The 18,146-nt window shown below is 44.4% G+C and overlaps 1 protein-coding gene across 1 annotated transcript; it reads right to left on the reverse strand.

Moving 5' to 3' along the window:
• Positions 1–358: 358 nt before the first annotated feature.
• Positions 359–8,433, reverse strand: LOC113818975 (ankyrin repeat domain-containing protein 50; the record flags this gene model as incomplete). The annotated part of the gene is given in 5 exon segments (XM_027371204.2): positions 359–807; positions 1,641–1,791; positions 3,097–3,195; positions 4,661–4,759; positions 8,335–8,433. Coding segments are annotated over 5 exon segments (485 nt in total), but the record flags the coding sequence as incomplete, so codon positions are not given.
• Positions 8,434–18,146: the final 9,713 nt, after the last annotated feature.

The raw sequence follows: 18,146 nt of genomic DNA on the forward strand, positions 1-18,146 counted from the left end.
GTTACTTTTAATTGTTTTACTAGTTGTAGTATTAGTATTATTATCATTATTATTATCATCATTCTCATTCTCATTCTCATTACAATAATGAGTAATAATGACAATGATGATAATGATGATGATAATAATAATGATAATGATAATAGTAATAATGATAATAATAATAATAATGATAATGGTGATGATAATATTCACAATACTCATTCTACCAATGAAATTAATTATGATAATACTAGTAACAATACACAATTTTAATGCTTGATCATAAATTCTCTTTGTTATCTGCTCAGAAACGTAACAGTATTTTTATGACATAATGGAATTTAATTTTCTATTGCTATATGGGGAAAGAAAATGTCAAATAGTGTATGTCTTATTTATTTGAATTGATCGGCAGCTTACAATAAGTACGCATGCACGCACACGCGCACGCACAAACACACACACACACACACACACACACACACACACACACACACACACACACACACACACACACACACACACACACACACACACACACACACACACACACAAATATATATATTATGACTATGTATGTAATATTACTCATTATCAATCTTCTTTTGCTACAATATCAACAACAGAAACACATATTCCTTTTCACCCTTACAAAAGATCACTTAAAAATCAGACAGACATCAACAACATCATTACTGCCAGATCCTTGTATATCTCAAAATCCACTGAAAAATATTTGTTATCTTATCTTATCAAAGAGAAATATCAGTAGGATTCCATGGAGGATTTCACTCACGTGGACAGCACACCTGGATCGCACCGTCACTTGAAAAAGGAAAAAGATTATTGGTATGTTTATCGAAATCATAGCTCGGTTGATTATGATATATTGAAAATAATAGTAATGATGATAAGCTGCTGATAATAAAAACAAGAAAAAAAGAAAAAGAAAAAATATTGGTATGTTTATCAAAATCATAGCTGGGTTACTTATAACGTATTGGTAATAATGGTAATGATGATAAGCTACTGATAATAAAAATAAGAAAAAATATTAGTATGTTTATCAAAATCATAGCTGGGTTGATTATGTATTGATAATAATAGCAATGATGTTAAGCTGCTGAGAATAAAAACATCAGCAATAGTAGCATTAATAACTATGACAATAATAATAATGATGGTAATAACAAAGCAAAGGATTATAACAAAATCATGATAGTAATAAAGGTAATAATGAAGATAATAACAATAAAAATAAAAGATTAACAATAACAATTATAATAACAATAATCATGCTATTAAGTGGTCAATTCATTTTAATCGATTCAGTCAAAGGTGGTCCTACATCTAAGTGGACATAGGTGATATATTCGTAGCTTCGTAAGCCGCGAGAAAAAAGAAAAGAAAAGAGAGAGAGAGAGAGAGAGAGAGAGAGAGAGAGAGAGAGAGAGAGAGAGAGAGAGAGAGAGAGAGAGAGAGAGAGAGAGAGACAGAGAGATACAGAGACAGAGAGACAGAGAGAGATACAGAGACAGAGACAGAGACAGAGACAGAGACAGAGACAGAGACAAAGACAGAGAGAAAGAGAAAGAAAGAAAGAAAAGAACCATCTTAATTAAACCCCCCCCAAAAAAAAAACACACGTCGATACTAACACACTGCCGCAAGCGAAATTCACAAGCAGATTCGCTGTTTTGGTCGTGTTGTTGTTTACACTCTCAGCTGGCAGCAACGTGTCCAGACGTGTGCAATCAGCTGACGAGACGCACGTGCCAACAGGTGTTCCGACAGTGTTGCAGTTTTTGCCTGGTGAGAAAGGAAGTTGCTTGTGTAAATAAGTTTAATTAGTGGTTCAGTTATGATAATGTGATACTAATACTAATATTATTGCATCTAATATTGATACTAATGATGTAATAAAAGTGATGACGATAATAGTAATAATGATGATGATAATAGCGACAACAAGGATAATAAAAATAACGGTAATAATGATAATAACAATGATATTCTTAATAATAATGATGATGATATCGATAGTGATAATTATGATAATGATGATAAATGATACTACTACTAATGATAATACCACTACTAATAAAAACAGTGATGATGATAATAACAATAATAATGATAACAATGATAATAATGATATCAACAATTATAACAATGATATCAACAATAATAACAATAATGATAACAAAAATAATATCAACAATACTAACAATAATGATATCAGCAATAATGACAATAATGATAACAATAATGATATCAACAATAAAAATGATATCAACAATAATAACAATAATGATATCAACAATAATACTAATAACAATAATAATAATGATAACAATCACAATAACATTTATTATAACAATAATACCAATAATAAAAATAAAAATGATAATCATAATAATAATCACCATCATAACAATAACAACAAAAACGACAACTACAACAACAATAACAATACCAACAACAATTAAAGCCAAAAAGAAACTCATTTTCTCTCTTACCAAGATTATCCTGCTGGGTCACCGTCATAACAATAACAACAACTACGACAACAATAACAGTACCAACAACAATTAAAGCCAAAAAGAAACTCATTTTCTAACTCTTACCAAGATTATCCTGCTGGGTCACCATCATAACAATAACAACAAAAACGACAACAACAACAACAATAACAACAACCTGAGCCAAAAAGAAACTCATTTTCTAACTCTTACCAAGGTTATCCTGCTGGGTCACCATCATAACAATAACAACAAAAACGACAACTACAACAATAACAATACCAACAACAACCTGAGCCAAAAAGAAATTCATTTTCTGTCTCTTACCAAGATTATCCTGCTGGGTCACCATCATAACAATAACAACAAAAACGACAACTACAACAACAATAACAACACCAACAACAATTAAAGCCAAAAAGAAACTCATTTTCTAACTCTTAGGTTATCCTGCTGGGTCACCATCATAACAATAACAACAAAAACGACAACAACAACAATAACAATACCAACAACAATTAAAGCCAACAACAACAACAATAACAATACCAACAACAACCTGAGCTAAAGAGAAACTAATTTTCTCTCTTACCAAGATTATCCTGCTGGGTCACCGCCGCCCCGCGCTCCAGCAGGAGTTTCACGATGTCAAGGTGCTTCATTTTCGAGGCTAGAACCAGTGGTGTGTTCCCTGTGGATGAGACGATATTTGAGTATATTCGCTTTATTTTTTTTAATCTTATTTATTTATTTGCTTGTTTAATTAGTTTTTTTTTCTTTGCATTCTGGTGTATTGGTATGGTTGTGTTGTTGTTGTGGGATCTGTTGTAGGTTCGTTGTTAGGTTGTGGTTATGTTTGTTTGAGTTATAGGGTACTGGTGAGCAAAGGAAGGGTTGATGGTTTGTTTTGGAATGTTGTGGTCAGGAATGAGGTTGTAAAATGTTGTGGAAATCAAGAGGTAGACAAGAATTCATTAAATTATTATTATTATTATTATCATTATTATTATTATTACAGTCTGACCCTCTCTCTCTCTCTCTCTTTATTATCCTTTTTCTTTTCTTTCTCCCTTCTCATTCTCATTATCCCTTCTCCCTTCTATCTTCTCCGTCACTTCTCCCTCCCAATCTCTCATCCTTTTCTCATCCACCCGTCCTTCCTCCCACCCTCCTCTTTCCTTCTCTTCCTCTCCATCCCCTTCTCTCCCTCTCCATCCTCCTCTCTCCCTCTCCATCCTCCTCTCTCCCTCTCCATCCTCCTCTCTCCCTCTCCATCCTCCTCTCTCCTTTCTCCCTCTCCCTCCTCCTCTCTCCCTCTCCATCCTCCTCTCTCCCTCTCCATCCTCCTCTCTCCCTCTCCATCCTCCTCTCTCCCTCTCCATCCTCCTCTCTCCCTCTCCATCCTCCTCTCTCCCTCTCCATCCTCCTCTCTCCCTCTCATTCCCCTTCTCTCCCTCTCCCTTTCTCCATCCTCCTCTTTCTCTCTCCATCCTCCTCTCTCCCTCTCCCCCTCTCCATCCTCCTCTTTTCCTCTCCATCCTCCCCTCTCCCTCTCTGCCTCTCTCCCTCTCCCCCTCTCTTCCTCTCCATCCCCTTCTCTCCCTCTCCCCTTCTCCATCCTCCTCTCTCCCTCTCTGCTTCTCTCCCTCTCTCCCTCTCCATCCTCCTCTCTCCCTCTCCATCCTCCTCTCTTCCTCTCCATCCTCCCCTCTCCCTCTCTGCTTCTCTCCCTCTCTTCCTCTCCCTCTCTGCTTCTCTCCCTCTCTTCCTCTCCCTCTCCCCTTCTCCATCCTCCTCTCTCCCTCTCCATCCTCCTCTCTCCCTCTCCATCCTCCTCTCTCCCTCCCACTCTCCCTCTCCCCCTCTCTCCCTCTCCATCCTCCTCTCTTCCTCTCCATCCTCCTCTCTCCCTCTCCCCTTCTCCATCCTCCTCTCTCCCTCTCCCCCTCTCTTCCTCTCCATCCCCTTCTCTCCCTCTCCTTCTCTCCATCCTCCTCTCTCGCTCTCTGCTTCTCTCCCTCTCCCCCTCTCTCCCTCTCCCTCTCCCATTCTCTCCCTCTCCCCTTCTCCATCCCCCTCTCTCCCTCTCCCCTTCTCCATCCTCCTCTCTCCCTCTCTGCTTCTCTCCCTCTCCCTCTCCATCTCCAAATACACACCATGGTTATTTGTGATGTTGATTCTCGCACCGGTGTTCAACAGGTCCTCAATAATAACATGGTTTCCGTTGAAGGCAGCCCAGGCCAGAGCAGAATTTCCTGGTATGAAGAGAAGAAGAAAAAAGACTATTTCCTGGTATGGAGAGAAGAAGAAGAAAGAGATTATTTTCTGGTATGGAGAGAAGAAGAAGAAAAAGATTATTTCCTGGTATGGAGAGAAGAAGAAGAAAGAGATTATTTTCTGGTATGGAGAGAAGAAGAAAAAGATTATTTTCTGGTATGGAGAAAAGAAGAAAATGATAATTTACTGGTATGGAGAGGAGAAGAAAATGATGATTTCCTGGTATAGAGAGGAGAAAATGATAATTCATTGGTATGGAAAGAAGAAGAAGAAAATCATAATTTCCTGGTATGGAGAGAAGAAGAAAAAGATTATTTCCTGGTATGGAGAGGAGAAGAAAATGATAATTTCCTGGTATAGAGAGGAGAAAATCATAATTCATTGGTATGGAAAGAAGAAGAAGAAAATTATAATTTCCTGGTATGGAGAGAAGAAGAAAAAGATTATTTCCTGGTTTGGAGAAAAGAAGAAAATTATAATTTCCTGGTATAGAGAGGAAAAAATCCTAATTCATTGGTATGGAAAGAAGAAGAAGAAAATTATAATTTCCTGGTATGGAGAGAAGAAGAAGAAAAATATTATTTTCTGGTATGGAGAGAAAGAGAAATATATAATTCATTGGTATGGAGAGGAGAAAATGATAATTACGTAAATAAACAAAATGAATAATTGTTTGGTCGGTCCATCAGTTAAGAGGATTTAAACGATGAAAGACGATAATTTGAGGCATAAACAGATGAATAAATTAATTAAATAAGACAAAGGATTAAAGGACAAACAAAGGAATTTGTTAATTTATAGTGATGTTGTAAAAAAGTGATAATTATCAAATTGAAATTAAAAATTATCATAGTTTGTTTCATTCCAGTTATAACGATGATATCAGCTGTGGAGATAAAGAATTACCATTTCAACTATGATAACTGATAATAATAAATAGCTATCGACATCTATGATAATAACTTCTAATAACTATAATACACATTTGATAATAAGTAATGATAATAATAACTATAACCCTAGGCAATGATAAAAATAATAACTTTAATCACAATGACAATAACAATAACTATAATTATAAGTAATGATAAGAAAATCTATAACAATAACCCAAGATAACAAAACCCAAAAAATGAAAAGCAATAATAATACCCACAGTAAAAAAAAAGAAAGAAAGAATAAGAAAAGAAGAAGAAGAAAAAGAAGAAAGAAGAAGAAGAAAAAGAAGAAAGAAGAAGAAGAAAAAGAAGAACAAGAACAAGAAAAAGAAAAAGAAGAAGAAGAAAAAATAAATGAAAAAAAGAAAAACATGAAAAAAAAAGAAAAATAAAAAGAAGAAAAAGACGATAACCCCACAACACAGCGATAACACAAAGATAAGAGCCCTCGCCAAGAAAGGGCCTGTCTCAGCGTCATTATTCTGGTGGTCGACGTCGACTCCCTGGGCGAGCAGGACCTCCACCACTCGAGGGCGGCTTCCCTGGGCTGCCTGCACGAGGGGCGTGTTGCCTGCGGGGGGGATGACGTCACAGTGAGTCTTGGTTGATGACAATGACAATGACAATAGCAATGACAACAATAATGACAGTAGCAATAACAATAACAATGACAGCAATAACAACAATAACAATGACAGCAATAACAATAACGACAGTAACAATAATAACAATAACGACAGTAACAATAACAATAACGACAGTAACAATAACAACAATAACAACAACAATAACGACAATAACAATAACAATAACGACAATAACAATAACAATAACGACAATAACAACAACAACAATAACGACAATAACAATAACAACAACAATAACGACAATAACAATAACAACAACAATAACAATAACAACAACAATATAGAAGTACAGAAGATTTAGTGATAATAACTTACTCAATTTGGAAACAAGAAACATATCATAGTACTTTCTATAACGAAAATCAGAGAAGAAAAATGTCAATTCTATTACATGGAGAAGGTTCACAATTTCATAAGGACAATGATGATAATGATAATAGCAACAAAAACACCAAAAACAAAAACATGATAACATCTACATCAACAAAAACATCTACAACAGCAACATTCACAACAAAATTCACTACGAAATATTCACAACAATGCAACTTTCACAACAAAACAACATTCACAACATCATTAACAACAAAAACGGCAACGAAAACCTCACCGCCTCCCTCACCTTCATCACAACCACCAACACAATAACCACAACACCACAACCACCAACAACAGCACAGCCATCACCACCTCCATTACAACCACCACCAACACCACAACCTCCATCACAACCACCAATAACACCACAACCACCACCTCCATCACAACCAACACCACCATCACAAACACCACAACCACAACACCACAACCACCACCACCACAACCTTTATCAAAACCACCACCACAACACCACAACCACAACCTTTATCACAGCTACCAACACCACAACCAAAACCTCCAACACCACAACCTCCACTACCCCCTCCATCACAACCACCAACACAATAACCACAACAACACCACAACCACCAACAACAGCACAGCCATCACCACCTCCATAACAACCACCACCAACACCACAACCTCCATCACAACCACCAACAACACCACAACCACCACCTCCATCACAACCAACACCACCATCACAAACACCACAACCACAACCACCACCACCACAACCTTTATCAAAACCACCACCACAACAACACCACAACCACAACCTTTATCACAACCACCAACACCACAACCAAAACCTCCACCAACACCACAACCTCCATCACAACCACCAACAACACAACCACAACCACCACCAACAACACCACAACCACCAACACTACCTCCATCACAACCAACAACAACACCACCACCACAACCAATAGCAACACCATAACCAACACCACCTCCATCACAACCACCAACAACACCACAACCACCACCTCCACCAACAACACCACAACCACCACCTCCACCACCAACACCACAACCACCACCTCCACCACCAACACCACAACCACCACCTCCACCACCAACACAACCACCACCAACACCACAACCACAACCACCAACACCACAACCTCCACCACCACCACCACCTCCATCACAACCACCAACACCACCTCCATCACAACCACAACCACCAGCATCATCACAACCACCACTAACAACACCACAACCACCACCACCACCACCACAACCACCAACACCACCTCCATCACAACCACCAACACCACCTCCACCACCAACAACACAACCACCACCACCACCACTGCAACCACCAACAACACCACAACCACCAACAACCACAACCACAACCACCTCCACCACCAACACCACAACCACCTCCACCAACAACACTGCAGCCACCACCTCCACCACAACCACCAACAACACCACAACCTCCACCACCACCACAACCACCACTAACAACCACCTGCACCACCAACAACACCACAGCCACCACCACCTCCACCAACACCACAGCCATCACCACCTCCATCACAACCACAACCACCACCAAAGACAGCTTACCCGCCAGATCAGTGACATTGGGCGCGGCTCCTGCCTTCAGTAAATCTTGGACCATGAAGACGTTCCCTAAGAAGGCGGCCCAGTCGAGAGCCGTGTCTCCTGGTGGGGGAAGAAAGGATGTAGATAGATAGATGATAGATAGAGAGGGAGAGGGAGGTAGGGGGGAGGGAGAGGGAGGTAGGGGGGAGGGAGAGGGAAGGAGAGGGAGGGAGAGAGAGAGGGAAGGAGGGAGGGAGAGTGAGAGGGAAAGGAAGAGATAGATAGGTAGATATATAGATAGATAGAGATAGATAAATTGATGGATGAAAGATAGCTAGATCGAGAGATGGATGAAGGATAAATAGATAGATGGAGAGATAGAAAGATAGATAGATCGAAGACAGACAGATAGATAGCACTATATATGTAAAAAATAAGCACCATCATCATTCTAAGAACAAAGAATAACGTATTTTGAGTTTGATTTTGAAAGACTAAGAAATAATAATTGTCGAGATAAATGGTCAAAAACGAGAATAGAAAATAAAGCAAATCACAAAAAATGTTAAAAAAGAAAAGAAAAGAAAGAGAGAAAAACAAATCAGAATAGAAAGAATATTGAAACCTCTACGTTTCGAGTCAAACTGAATTCCTCCTCAAGTAGGCATTCTTAATCCCTCCTGTAGTATGGATTTCACTTTCATCAGCATCAGCCAGTATTCACTTTCATTACCATCAATCACTCATTTTCATTTTCCACAGGACAGTTGTTTTCAAGTCCACAGACTGTCATTTTTATATTCCACATAAAACAGTTGCAGTTCCACATCTAATCATTTTAAATCTCGTATCACATCGGCACCACCTTCACATCCAACCGTTTTTACCTCCACATCAAGTCACTTCCACCTTCACATCCAATCATTTCACTTCCCACATAAAACATTTCTCACCTCCACATCAAGTCACTTCACACCTCCACATCCACCAACATCCAGTCACTTCACATCCCACAAAAAACATTTCTCACCTTCACATCAAGTCACTTCACACCTCCACATCCAGTCATTTCATACTCCACATAAAAGATCTTCAACTCCACATCCATTCATTTCATATCCCACCTAAACCACTTTCCACCTCCACATCAAATCACTTCGCACCTCCACATCCAGTCACTTCACATCCCACATCAAACAATTTCCACCTTCACATCAAGTCACTTCACACCTCCACATCCATCCACATCCAGTCACTTCATATCCCACATAAAACATCTCACCTCCACATCCAGTCCCTTCATATCCCACATAAAACATCTCACCTCCACATCAAGTCACTTCCACCTCCACATCCAGTCATTTCATAACCCACATAAAACATTTCTCAACTTCACATCACGTCACTTCGCATCTCCACATTCAGTCACTTCACATTTCACATAAAACATTTCTCAACTTCACATCAAGTCACTTCACACCTCCACATCCACCCACATCCAGTCACTTCATATCCCACATAAACCATTTCCCACCTCCACATCAAGTTACTTTGCAACTCCACATCCAGTCACTTCACATCCCACCTAAACCACTTTCTCACCTCCTCATCCACCCACATCCAGTCACTTCACATCCCACCTAAACCACTTTCCACCTCCACACCCACCCACATCCAGTCACTTCACATCCCACCTAAACCACTTTCCACCTCCACATCCACCCACATCCAGTCACTTCACATCCCACCTAAACCACTTTCAACCTCTACATCCACCCACATCCAGTCACTTCACATCCCAACTAAACCACTTTCCACCTCCACATCCACCCACAACCAGTCACTTCACATCCCACCTAAACCACTTTCCACCTCCACATCCACCCACATCCAGTCACTTCACATCCCACCGAACCCACTTTCTCACCTCCACATCATTCCACATCCAGTCACTTCACATCGCACCTAAACCCCTTTCTCACCTCCACATCCACCCACATCCAGTGACTTCACATCCCACCTAAACCACTTTCTCACCTCCTCATCCACCCACATCTAGTCACTTCACATCCCACCTAAACCACTTTCCACCTCCACATCCACCAACATCCAGTCACTTCACATCCCACCTAAACCACTTTCCACCTCCACATCCACCCTCATCCAGTCACTTCACATCCCACCTAAACCACTTTCTCACCTCCACATCCACCCTCATCCAGTCACTTCACATCCCACCTAAACCACTTTCCACCTCCACATCCTCCCACATCCGGTCACTTCACATCCCACCTAAACCACTTTCCACCTCCACATCCACCCACATCCAGTGACTTCACATCCCACCTAAACCACTTTCTCACCTCCACATCCACCCACATCCAGTGACTTCACATCCCACCTAAACCACTTTACACCTCCACATCCACCCACATCTAGTCACTTCACAGCCCACCTAAACCACTTTCTCACCTCCACATCCACCCACATCCAGTCACTTCACATCCCTCCTAAACCACTTTCCACCTCCACATCCACCCACATCCAGTCACTTCACATCCCACCTAAACCACTTTCTCACCTCCACATCCACCCACATCCAGTCACTTCACATCCTACCTAAACCACTTTACACCTCCACATCCACCCACATCCGGTCACTTCACATCCCACCTAAACCACTTTCTCACCTCCACATCCATCCACATCCAGTCACTTCACATCCCACCTAAACCACTTCCCCACCTCCACATTCACCCACATCCAGTCACTTCACATCCCACCTAAACCACTTTCTCACCTCCACATCCACCCACATCCAGTCACTTCACATCCCACCTAAAATCACTTTCCACCTCCACATCCACCCTCATCCAGTCACTTCACATCCCGCCTAAACCACTTTCCACCTCCACATCCATCCACATCCAGTCACTTCACATCCCACCTAAACCACTTTCCACCTCCACATCCATCCACATCCAGTCACTTCACATCCCACCTAAACCACTTTCCACCTCCACATCCATCCACATCCAGTCACTTCACATCCCACCTAAACCACTTTCCACCTCCACATCCAGTCACTTCACATCCCACCTAAACCACTTTCTCACCTCCACATCCATCCACATCCAGTCACTTCACATCCCACATAAAACCACTTTCCACCTCCACATCCACCCACATCCAGTCACTTCACATCCCACCTAAACCACTTTCTCACCTCCACATCCACCCACATCCAGTCACTTCACATCCCACCTAAACCACTTTCCACCTCCACATCCACCCACATCCAGTCACTTCACATCCCACCTAAACCACTTTCTCACCTCCACATCCACCCACATCCAGTCACTTCACATCCCACCTAAACCACTTTCCACCTCCACATCCACCCACATCCAGTCACTTCACATCCCACCTAAACCACTTTCCACCTCCACCTCCACCATCATCCAGTCACTTCACATCCCACCTAAACCACTTTCCACCTCCACATCCACCCACATCCAGTCACTTCACATCCCACCTAAACCACTTTCCACCTCCACATCCACCCACATCCAGTCACTTCACATCCCACCTAAACCACTTTCCACCTCCACATCCACCCTCATCCAGTCACTTCACATCCCACCTAAACCACTTTCCACCTCCACATCCACCCTCATCCAGTCACTTCACATGCGACCTAAACCACTTTCCACCTCCACATCCACCCACTTCACATCCCACCTAAAACACTTTCCACCTCCACATCCATCCACATCCAGTCACTTCACATCCCACCTAAAGTACTTTCTCACCTCCACATCCATCAACATCTAGTCACTTCACATCCCACCTAAACCACTTTCCACCTCCACATCCACCCACATCCAGTCACTTCACATCCCACCTAAACCACTTTCCACCTCCACATCCATCCACATCCAGTCACTTCACATCCCACAAAAACCACTTTCCACCTCCACATCCACCCACATCCAGTCACTTTACATCCCACCTAAAGCACTTTCTCACCTCCACATCCAGTCACTTCACATCCCACCTAACCCACTTTCCACCTCCACATCCACCCACATCCAGTCACTTCACATCCCACCTAAACCACTTTCTTACCTCCACATCCATCCACATCCAGTCACTTCACATCCCACCTAAACCACTTTCCACCTCCACATCCACCCACATCCAGTCACTTCACATCCCACCTAAACCACTTTCCACCTCCACATCCACCCTCATCCAGTCACTTCACATCCCACCTAAACCACTTTCCACCTCCACATCCACCCACATCCAGTCACTTCACATCCCACCTAAACCACTTTCCACCTCCACATCCACCCACATCCAGTCACTTCACATCCCACCTAAACCACTTTCTCACCTCCACATCCATCCACATCCAGTCACTTCACATCCCACCTAAACCACTTTCCACCTCCACATCCAGTCACTTCACATCCCACCTAAACCACTTTCCACCTCCACCTCCACCCACATCCAGTCACTTCACATCCCACCTAAACCACTTTCTCACCTCCACATCCACCCTCATCCAGTCACTTCACATCCCACCTAAACCACTTTCCACCTCCACATCCACCCACATCCAGTCACTTCACATCCCACCTAAACCACTTTCCACCTCCACATCCACCCACATCCAGTCACTTCACATCCCACCTAAACCACTTTCCACCTCCACATCCACCCACATCCAGTCACTTCACATCCCACCTAAACCACTTTCCACCTCCACATCCACCCACATCCAGTCACTTCACATCCCACCTAAACCACTTTCCACCTCCACATCCACCCACATCCAGTCACTTCACATCCCACCTAAACCACTTTCTCACCTCCACATCCACCCTCATCCAGTCACTTCACATCCCACCTAAACCACTTTCCACCTCCACATCCACCCACATCCAGTCACTTCACATCCCACCTAAACCACTTTCCATCTCCACATCCACCCACATCCAGTCACTTCACATCCCACCTAAACCACGTTCTCACCTCTCCATCCACCCACATCCAGTCACTTCACATCCCACCTAAACCACTTTCCACCTCCACATCCACCCACATCCAGTCACTTCACATCCCACCTAAACCACTTTCCACCTCCACATCCACCCACATCCAGTCACTTCACATCCCACCTAAACCACTTTCCACCTCCACATCCACCCACATCCAGTCACTTCACATCCCACCTAAACCACTTTCTCACCTCCACATCCACCCACATCCAGTCACTTCACATCCCACCTAAACCACTTTCCACCTCCACATCCACCCTCATCCAGTCACTTCACATCCCACCTAAACCACTTTCCACCTCCACATCCACCCTCATCCAGTCACTTCACATCCCACCAAAAATCACTCTCCACCTCCACATCCACCCTCATCCAGTCACTTCACATCCCACCTAAACCACTTTCCACCTCCACATCCATCCACATCCAGTCACTTCACATCCCACCTAAACCACTTTCCACCTCCACATCCACCCACATCCAGTCACTTCACATCCCACCTAAACCACTTTCTCACCTCCACATCCACCCACATCCAGTCACTTCACATCCCACCTAAACCACTTTCCACCTCCACATCCACCCACATCCAGTCACTTCACATCCCACCTAAACCACTTTCTCACCTCCACATCCACCCACATCCAGTCACTTCACATCCCACCTAAACCACTTTAACTTCACATGCCACCTAAACCACCTTCCACCTCCACATCCACCCACATCCAGTCACTTCACATCCCACCTAAACCACTTTCCACCTCCACATCCACCCACATCCAGTCACTTCACATCCCACCTAAACCACTTTCTCACCTCCTCATCCACCCACATCCAGTCACTTCACATCCCACCTAAACCACTTTCCACCTCCACATCCACCCACATCCAGTCACTTCACATCCCACCTAAACCACTTCCCCACCTCCACATCCACCCACATCCAGTCACTTCACATCCCACCTAAACCACTTTCCACCTCCACATCCACCCACATCCAGTCACTTCACATCCCACCTAAACCACTTTCCACCTCCACATCCACCCACATCCAGTCACTTCACATCCCACCTAAACCACTTTCCACCTCCACATCCAGTCACTTCACATCCCACCTAAACCACTTTCCACCTCCACATCCACCCACATCCAGTCACTTCACATCCCACCTAAACCACTTTCTCACCTCCACATCCACCCACATCCAGTCACTTCACATCCCACCTAAACCACTTTCCACTTCACATCCCACCTAAACCACTTTCCACCTCCACATCCATCCACATCCAGTCACTTCACATCCCACCTAAACCACTTTCCACCTCCACATCCACCCACATCCAGTCACTTCACATCCCACCTAAACCACTTTCTCACCTCCACATCCACCCACATCCAGTCACTTCACATCCCACCTAAACCACTTTCCACCTCCACATCCACCCACATCCAGTCACTTCACATCCCACCTAAACCACTTTCCACCTCCACATCCACCCACATCCAGTCACTTCACATCCCACCTAAACCACTTTTTCACATCCACATCCACCCACATCCAGTCACTTCACATCCCACCTAAACCACTTTCCACCTCCACATCCAGTCACTTCACATCCCACCTAAACCACTTTCCACCTCCACATCCACCCACATCCAGTCACTTCACATCCCACCTAAACCACTTTCCACCTCCACATCCACCCACATCCAGTCACTTCACATCCCACCTAAACCACTTTCCACCTCCACATCCACCCACATCCAGTCACTTCACATCCCACCTAAACCACTTTCCACCTCCACATCCACCCACATCCAGTCACTTCACATCCCACCTAAACCACTTTCCACCTCCACATCCACCCACATCCAGTCACTTCACATCCCACCTAAACCACTTTCTCATCTCCTCATCCACCCACATCCAGTCACTTCACATCCCACCTAAACCACTTTCCACCTCCACATCCACCCACATCTAGTCACTTCACATCCCACCTAAACCACTTTCCACCTCCACATCCTCCCACATCCAGTCACTTCACATCCCACCTAAACCACTTTCCACCTCCACATCCACCCACATCCAGTCACTTCACATCCCACCTAAACCACTTTCCACCTCCACATCCATCCACATCCAGTCACTTCACATCCCACCTACATCCCACCTAAACCACTTTCTCACCTCCTCATCCACCCACATCCAGTCACTTCACATCCCACCTAAACCACTTTCCACCTCCACATCCACCCACATCCAGTCACTTCACATCCCACCTAAACCACTTTCCACCTCCACATCCATCCACATCCAGTCACTTCACATCCCACCTAAACCACTTTCCACCTCCACATCCACCCACATCCAGTCACTTCACATCCCACCTCCACATCCAGTCACTTCACATCCCACCTAAACCACTTTCCACCTCCACATCCACCCACATCCAGTCACTTCACATCCCACCTAAACCACTTTCTCACCTCCACATCCACCCACATCCAGTCACTTCACATCCCACCTAAACCACTTTCCACCTCCACATCCACCCACATCCAGTCACTTCACATCCCACCTAAACCACTTTCCACCTCCACATCCACCCACATCCAGTCACTTCACATCCCACCTAAACCACTTTCCACCTCCACATCCACCCACATCCAGTCACTTCACATCCCACCTAAACCACTTTCCACCTCCACATCCACCCACATCCAGTCACTTCACATCCCACCTAAACCACTTTCCACCTCCACATCCACCCACATCCAGTCACTTCACATCCCACCTAAACCACTTTCCACCTCCACATCCACCCACATCCAGTCACTTCACATCCCACCTAAACCACTTTCCACCTCCACATCCACCCACATCCAGTCACTTCACATCCCACCTAAACCACTTTCCACCTCCACATCCATCCACATCCAGTCACTTCACATCCCACCTAAACCACTTTCCACCTCCACATCCACCCACATCCAGTCACTTCACATCCCACCTAAACCACTTTCCACCTCCACATCCACCCACATCCAGTCACTTCACATCCCACCTAAACCACTTTCCACCTCCACATCCACCCACTTCACATCCCACCTAAACCACTTTCCACCTCCACATCCACCCACATCCAGTCACTTCACATCCCACCTAAACCACTTTCCACCTCCACATCCACCCACATCCAGTCACTTCACATCCCACCTAAACCACTTTCTCACCTCCACATCCACCCACATCCAGTCACTTCACATCCCACCTAAACCACTTTCCACCTCCACATCCACCCACATCCAGTCACTTCACATCCCACCTAAACCACTTTCCACCTCCACATCCACCCACATCCAGTCACTTCACATCCCACCTAAACCACTTTCCACCTCCACATCCATCCACATCCAGTCACTTCACATCCCACCTAAACCACTTTCCACCTCCTCATCCACCCACATTCAGTCACTTCACATGCCACCTAAACCACCTTCCACCTCCACATCCACCCACATCCAGTCACTTCACATCCCACCTAAACCACTTTCCACCTCCACATCCTCCCAAATCCAGTCACTTCACATCCCACCTAAACCACTTTCCACCTCCACATCCACCCACATCCAGTCACTTCACATCCCACCTAAACCACTTTCCACCTCCACATCCACCCACATCCAGTCACTTCACATCCCACCTAAACCACTTTCCACCTCCACATCCACCCACATCCAGTCACTTCACATCCCACCTAAACCACTTTCCACCTCCACATCCACCCACATCAAGTCACTTCACATCCCACCTAAACCACTTTCCACCTCCACATCCACCCACATCCAGTCACTTCACATCCCACCTAAACCACTTTCCACCTCCACATCCACCCACATCCAGTCACTTCACATCCCACCTAAACCACTTTCCACCTCCACATCCACCCACATCCAGTCACTTCACATCCCACCTAAACCACTTTCCACCTCCACATCCACCCACATTAAGTCACTTCACATCCCACCTAAACCACTTTCTCACATCCACATCCACCCACATCCAGTTACTTCACATCCCACCTAAACCACTTTCCACCTCCACATCCACCCACATCCAGTCACTTCACATCCCACCTAAACCACTTTCCACCTCCACATCCACCCACATCCAGTCACTTCACATCCCACCTAAACCACTTTCCACCTCCACATCCACCCACATCCAGTCACTTCACATCCCACCTAAACCACTTTCTCACCTCCACATCCACCCACATCCAGTCACTTCACATCCCACCTAAACCACTTTCCACCTCCACATCCACCCACATCCAGTCACTTCACATCCCACCTAAACCACTTTCCACCTCCACATCCACCCACATCCAGTCACTTCACATCCCACCTAAACCACTTTCCACCTCCACATCCACCCACATCCAGTCACTTCACATCCCACCTAAACCACTTTCCACCTCCACATCCACCCACATCCAGTCACTTCACATCCCACCTAAACCACTTTCTCACCTCCACATCCACCCACATCCAGTCACTTCACATCCCACCTAAACCACTTTCCACCTCCACATCCACCCACATCCAGTCACTTCACATCCGACCTAAACCACTTTCCACCTCCACCTCCACCCACATCCAGTCACTTCACATCCCACCTAAACCACTTTCCACCTCCACATCCACACACATCTAGTCACTTCACATCCCACCTAAAACCACTTTCCACCTCCACATCCACCC

This window comes from Penaeus vannamei, chromosome 3 (genome assembly GCF_042767895.1).
Source record: "Penaeus vannamei isolate JL-2024 chromosome 3, ASM4276789v1, whole genome shotgun sequence".
NCBI lineage: Eukaryota > Metazoa > Arthropoda > Malacostraca > Decapoda > Penaeidae > Penaeus > Penaeus vannamei.